Source organism: Anarrhichthys ocellatus, unplaced genomic scaffold (genome assembly GCF_004355925.1).
Source record: "Anarrhichthys ocellatus isolate YVR2014 unplaced genomic scaffold, GSC_Weel_1.0 scaffold1836, whole genome shotgun sequence".
NCBI classification, from domain to species: domain Eukaryota; kingdom Metazoa; phylum Chordata; class Actinopteri; order Perciformes; family Anarhichadidae; genus Anarrhichthys; species Anarrhichthys ocellatus.
Window position 1 is genome coordinate 1,111 of NW_022281810.1, and position 7,061 is coordinate 8,171.

Below are 7,061 nucleotides of genomic sequence, written 5' to 3' on the forward strand. Positions count from 1 at the left end.
ACACACACACACACACACACACACACACACACACACACACACACACAAACGAAGACATTGGCACTGTTGGCATGGCAACAAAGCACAGTAAAAAACGCTGTGAACCATCTAATGATGAATACGCAGCATCCTTCGGAAGTCTTTTTTCTTGTTATTAAGAGTTTATCTCGTTAAAAAGAGACCTGGTTGTAAAAGAGGAGGTCGAGTAGTCGGACTCGCCCTCAGTCCTCCTCACTCTTCTCCTCCTTCTTCTTCTCTCACTCTTTTCAGAGTCTCTTCCTGTCAGTCTCCCAGTCGGAGGCGTGTCGGGGATCTCAATCCTTTGAGCTCGTTAGTCCTCCAAAATGGCTTCCAAAGAAAGTTCAGCTTGTGTTGTGATCAGGCCATCAGGACACCTGGAGGCAGAATAAAGGGGGAGGAGTTAGCACATCACTAACACACGGAGAATTCAACATTTTTGATGCAACTATCATGTTTACACTCAATAGAAATAAAAGCAAAATGCACTTTATGTTTCCCGGTTTGAGCCGTTTAGTTCCAATGAAGGACTTCTTAAAGCTACAGCATCCAATGATGTTTCAGACGATAGAAAGCGGGCTGCAGTTTGGAGAAGTTGTTCCAAAACACTTTGATCTACAAATTTAAAGGACCCATTTGACATTTTGGGAAATATGCTTTTTTTGCTGACTTTGGTTACATGAGAAAAAACATTTTGTGAATATGAATCTACAGCCAATCAGACGTCGTTGTTACACTGTAGTTTTAAAATGGATTAAACAAACAAGATATTACATTTAAATCAGTGAACTTCAGAGGTACTTTGGTTACCTTTGGACAGAACCAGACTAGCTGTTTTTTGGTCTTTATGCTAAGCTAAGGTTACTTTTCTATCTATAGACAACAGAGTGGTATCAATCTGAACATTTAACAATTATCAATTAAGTAATTAAAAACTATTTCTTCAACTAAAGATTCAGGATGTGAGAAACATGTGGTTCTTCAGACTAGAAACATCTCCAGAAGATTCTGGTTCTCAGACTGACGACATGCTTCTGGGTTCAGAACCAAACAACAACACAGACAGCAAATCTCATCTCAACAAATGTCTCGCATATCATTTTATACACATTTTCTCAAAAGTCAGCGTGAAATATTCAGCAATCGTTCTTTTAGCAAAGGTTAAAAAAACCTCAAGAGTTTGTGTGCAATACAGAGCCGGTGTCATGACGAGGGTTAGCTTAGCTTAGCATAAAGATTGGTTGCAGGGGGAAACAGCTAGCCTAGCTCTGTCCAAAGTTGCCTACCGACAACTCCAGAGCTCTCTGATTAGCATGTTGTATCTTGTTTGTTAAATCTTGACAAAGCTGCCTTTATGCTAAGCTAAGCTAACCTCGTCCATCTCTGTACTTAACACACAGACATGAGTTTGCTATTGATCTCTCTGTAACCAAAGTCCCAAAATGTCAAACTATTACTTTAAGAGCGCTTTCCCATTTAATATTATTTTATAATTTTCATGGCACCACTGTCTTCATATTTGGTCTCAGTGTGGCTACCCAGAATCCCCTCCTCCTCCTCCTCCTCCAGCTCCTCCTCACCTCCACACTGTGCTTGTCCTGAAAGACACAAACACAAAACTCCCTTCAGTGATTCATTCCCACCACATAGAATATTTAAATGGAGTCGGTTAAATGAGAGTAAGAAACATGACGATATAAAATCCTTCGTCCTCACCTCCACGTGCAGTCGCTCCTGTGAGGCGTTCAGGTGCATCTGCCGCTGCTCTTTGTCGGCGTCGGCGCGGTGCTCCTGGCGCTCTTTGGTCAGAGCTTTCTGAGCGACTTCTCGCTCGTGCTCCCTCCTCTCAGCCAGGTGCTTCAGAAGCTCCGCCTCCTGACACTAGAGGGAGACAGAATTTTGCTTTTACAACAGAATCCCGGTCATTTTTTATCAGATTTTACAGAAGAAAGGCCAGCTCCCTGTTTCTTCTACTATTTTCTGGAAGCATCATTTCTAAGATGTCGTACGCAAGTGCTCCGTCTTTGGTCAATTTTGAAGGATCAATGATCAGAAGACCTCCAACAAACTGGTTCACAGACTTGATACTGGCGATCAGAAACATGTTTAAAAGCGAGTGCTGTGGCCATAATGTTCTCGGTTTCTTGAATCCCTCCAAAAATGTGGAGAAACACGGTTAAAATAACTTGTGGGGTTCCTCAGGGATCGACTGTAGGGCCACTGCTTTTTTTTCCTGGTCCACCACTTTGGTTCCAGATTGAAACATCACAACAACCATTGAATGAATTGTTGTTAAAATAAGTTTGAGACATTCATGTTCCCCTCAGAATGAATTGCAGTCACTTTGTACTTTGTACTCTTTTTTAATGACCAAATACCTGCAAAACTATTGAGATTCCCATTTAGCCTTGGCTGTTCTTCGTGTGTAGTGCTAATAAGCTAACATTAGCATGTTAAAATGCTTAACTAAGAAAGTAGAGTTGCTGAAAAGCATGTTAGCATTATCATTGTCAGCATGTTAGCATGCTGATGTTAGCATTTAGCCCAGAGCTCTGCTGGGCCTCAGTACAGCCCCACGTTCGTCTTGTTTTGGTAGTGAGAACTAGTGTGGCCTCACAATAACAATTAGGAATCATGTTTTATATTCACACACCTTCCTCCTCTCCTGAGCAGCGTCCAGCTTCTTCTGGATCTCCTCCAGAGAGGGCTTCTGGCGAGGCGGCGTGGTCGCCCGGAGCTCGGGGCCGCCGTCGAAGGTGGGCGGCTTCAGGATGACCTCGAAGGCCTGGCCACTCGTCCGCTTGCTCAGCTCGATCACCTCCATGTGCCGGATGTTGCACAGGTTCAGGTCCACCACGCCGGCTGCAAAAAAAGACCACCAGGACCGTGAAATGACAATAATCAATAATGTGGGCTTTATCTCTCTATGTTCACTATGTTTCCGGTTCCTGGTGTGTTGACAGCAAACCTAAACCCAAGATAATCATGACATCTTGGTTTTTGACTGACATGTCACTTGTGGTAGCAGGAGAACCACAGATGGAACTAACTGCATGGTTCTGTAACACAGCGGTTGATTGATGTTAGGAGTAAAGACGGTTGCTGACCTTCCTCTTTCTCGGCTGTGGGGCTTCTGGGTTGTGGGAGGATGCAGGAGCAGAAGAGAGACACCAGGGGGAGCTCTCGTATCTTCTCTCTGTACGCTGGAACATTCAGGGAGAGAGAAGAGAAGAAAAGCTGAGCAACAGGTCTGTATCGATTTACAGGAATGTAGAACACGTCATAGAACCAAGAACCATCGTGAGGCTAAAGTGAGTCTAACAGCTGAGGTTTTACCTGCTAGAGTCATGCTGCTGCTGGTTCCTGTCAAAGACACTGTGGTGAGGTAGAGGGTTCCTGCGGAGACACACGAGTCACATTCAGTTAGTCCAGAGAGTCACACAATCTAACAGCTTGAGCAGCAACCAGAGCCCAACACAGAAAGTCAAGGAACTAAAGAGAAGAAGAACATATGAAAGGTTTCAGGAGAAACAAACAGAAGGTGAAATAAAGAGGAGGAGCTGATCGGAACCTTGTGGAGTTTAAGTAACCTGGGAATTCTGCAATAAAGTCTCATTTGGTAGATTTTGCATCCTGTGGTGTTTCTCAATGTTGAAAACTGCTAATAAAATACATTCATTCAGTTTTGTTGGTTCCACTCTGATGTTTATTCACATCTCTACGAAGCTGAATCTCATTTTGATTGAAAGTCTTCGTGTTTGTTCTCTTTCATGAGCAGGAGATTATCATGTTATTGATCATCCAGCTGCTGCACAAACACTCTGAGCCAGAAGTTCATCAACCTTCATTCTGCAAACTCATCTGGTGCATGAAAAGTTCCACATTCATAGAAACACAAACACTTTCTGTCTAGCATTCATCTTTCAAGCATCTTTGTAGCTTCTTCAGTCTGAACAAGAAACACAAAGAGATTCAGATCACAAACAAGCAGAAAGTAAATCTTCACTTCAGAGGAACAGATATTATTCCTAGATGCTGTTTGCCGCCTAAAGGGTCGATCCCAATGTGTGTGTGTGTGTAGCCACTAAGCGATGATGTCATCACCTTCTGCAGAGTTGAGCACGCAGCTCAAACACTGAACTGATTATAAAGAGAAGACAAACAACAACAAAATAAAAGATGCAGGAAAGAAAAAGAAGCAAAAGAGACAAAAAAAACAAAAGATTCAAAAAGATTCAAATGATCTGCAGCTGAATAAAGGAATGAATGGACCTGCTTTCCTTTGTTCACGTGTTTGGTTTAAAAGAGGCTGCAGAAACGTGCAGAACGCTCAGAAACATGATGAAATGTTCACAAACACATGAAGACATATTCAACATAAATATGCGAGTACTCACCCTGCAGTGATGCTCAGTCTCTCTGCTCAGAGTGAAGATCTGCAGCTCAGCAGCATCAGCACCACACAGCAGTCTGCTGCATGACATCACCAACCAGCCATCCCATTGGCCGGCGGGGATGCTGGGCTGTGATTGGTCCAGAGGCGGCAGGAGGAGGAGGAGGAGGAGTGGAGGTTTGATTTCAGAGGAATCCTCCTGATCTGTGACAGAAAGCTCTTCATCACGGTTTTACTGGAGAATTCTGTTTTTCATCGAGATCAATACGAGAAGTTCATCAGTCACCGATCAGCTGATCGATCCCGTCTGACTCATGACATCACGTCTTCTACCAGGAGATACAAAGTGTGACTACTGAACTCATCCAGAAAATAAATAAAAAAGCTTTTTTAAAGTGAAGAACTTTTGCTTTACGACCGTTTAATTCTGTTCAAATTCACATAACTTTAATCGGAAATACGGCGGAACACAGAACATCTCCATCTGATGGAATGATACTATAGTAGTACCGTATTAATACTGCAGTAGTACCGTAATAATACTGCGGTAGTACCCGAATAATACTGCAGTAGTACCCGAATAATACTGCGGTAGTACCCGAATAATACTGCAGTAGTCCCTGAATAATACTGCAGTAGTCCCCTAATAATACTGCGGTAGTACCCGAATAATACTGCAGTAGTACCCGAATAATACTGCAGTAGTCCCCTAATAATACTGCGGTAGTACCCGAATAATACTGCAGTAGTACCAGAATAATACTGCAGTAGTACCCTAATAATACTGCGGTAGTACCCTAATAATACTGCAGTAGTACCAGAATAATACTGCAGTAGTACCCTAATAATACTGCGGTAGTACCCTAATAATACTGCAGTAGTACCATAATAATACTGCGGTAGTACCCGAATAATACTGCAGTAGTACTGTATTAATACTGCAGTAGTACCGTATTAATACTGCAGTGTATTAATACTTCAGTAGTACTGTAATAATACTGCGGTAGTACCCGAATAATACTGCAGTAGTACCGTATTAATACTGCAGTAGTACCGTATTAATACTTCAGTACTACCGTATTAATACTGCGGTAGTACCCGAATAATACTGCAGTAGTACCGTATTAATACTGCAGTGTATTAATACTTCTGTAGTACCGTAATAATACTGCGGTAGTACCCGAATAATACTGCAGTAGTACCGTATTAATACTACAGTAGTACCCGAATAATACTGCAGTAGTACCGTATTAATACTGCAGTAGTACCGTATTAATACTGCAGTAGTACCCGAATAATACTGCAGTAGTACCGTATTAATACTGCAGTAGTACCGTATCAATACTGCAGTAGTACCCGAATAATACTGCAGTAGTACCGTATTAATACTGCAGTAGTACCGTATTAATACTGCGGTAGTACCCGAATAATACTGCAGTAGTACCCGAATAATACTGCAGTAGTACCGTATTAATACTGCAGTAGTACCGTATTAATACTGCGGTAGTACCCGAATAATACTGCAGTAGTACCGTAATAATACTGCACTAGTACCCGGATAATACTGCAGTAGTACCCTAATAATACAGCAGTAGTACTGTAATAATACTTGGATCTGGTTGGCTCTGGTTCTGGATCGATGCACTTCTGAGGAAAATGTCAGCTCTAAATTTAAAAGCTGCCAGCGAGCCGTTAGTCATCCCGACTGTATCTGAGTATTAACGCCTCCGTCTGTCGCTCTGGTTCAAAGCCAAACCGTCGCTCCTCATTCAGACTCATCAGAACCAAACACACGTTTTTATGTTGATAAGAATTCAAAAAGCTTTGATCAGAGAAGTAAGAGTAAGTAAGAGTTCACTGCTTTTATTCTGAAGGTCTCAACTTGATTATGTCCATTTAAGTGGATCCCGTTAGAGTTTATATTTGCACACGTTCTCTGAAAGTTCATCAAAATTAAGTGACGGAAAACTCTGGAGTCAAGAATTCTGGCAACCGATCGCCAAAAAAAATAAGACTTTTGTCAAGTTCACAGCATTTCTGTTGTCTCCACACGGTTCTCAACATGGCGACGGAATCATCAGCGGCTAGCAGCTAATGGTGCTAACAGAGCCGACAGGACGGCGTCATCAGCGAACACATAAACAAATTATGAAGATTAAAAAAATAAAACTCAACCTGTAAACTGAAGGGAAGGTGTGACATCGCAACTGCTGCAGCTGGAAGCTGATTAACGGACGATTCGTCATGTGACCTCCGACTCCAACACGACTGACAGCCAGCAGGGGACTACAGTTCCCATCAGGCACCACGGCAGAACACAGTGTCCTCACACACTATTCCTCCTCTCCTCCTCACACTGAACCAGATGATGTAATGCAGCTGCAGTGTGTGTGTGAGTGTTTTTTTGTGTGTGTGTGTGTGTGTGTGAGAGTGTGTGTGTGAGAGAGTGTTTTTGTGTGCGTGTGAGAGTGTGTGTGTGTGTGTGTGTGTGGAGGAGGCTAGGTGAGCGAGAGGCTGCAGCAACAAGGAGAGAGAAACCTCCTCCACATCCCAACTGGTGATGTCATCTTCAGCCAATCAGCTGAGAGCTCTCAGAGCCACACTGTGTGTGTGTGTGTGTGTGTGTGTGTGTGTGTGTGTGTGTGTGTGT

At 42.8% G+C, this 7,061-nt stretch overlaps 1 protein-coding gene across 3 annotated transcripts; it reads right to left on the reverse strand.

Moving 5' to 3' along the window:
• Positions 1 to 6: 6 nt before the first annotated feature.
• Positions 7 to 6,811, reverse strand: LOC116377908 (stathmin-4-like). Of its 3 annotated transcripts, none has more exons than XM_031839672.1 (8): positions 6,587 to 6,811; positions 4,416 to 4,615; positions 3,355 to 3,414; positions 3,126 to 3,221; positions 2,672 to 2,880; positions 1,735 to 1,899; positions 1,599 to 1,616; positions 7 to 395 (listed from the first exon to the last, which is right to left on the reverse strand). In XM_031839672.1, exons 3-8 carry the CDS (start codon positions 3,365 to 3,367, stop codon positions 387 to 389), a joined length of 510 nt encoding a protein of 169 aa, XP_031695532.1. In that variant the 5' UTR covers positions 3,368 to 3,414; positions 4,416 to 4,615; positions 6,587 to 6,811; the 3' UTR covers positions 7 to 386. The 3 variants fall into 3 exon arrangements, with proteins under 3 accessions (XP_031695532.1, XP_031695529.1, XP_031695528.1); XM_031839669.1 differs by having other exon boundaries at positions 4,416 to 4,740; XM_031839668.1 differs by having other exon boundaries at positions 4,416 to 6,811.
• Positions 6,812 to 7,061: the final 250 nt, after the last annotated feature.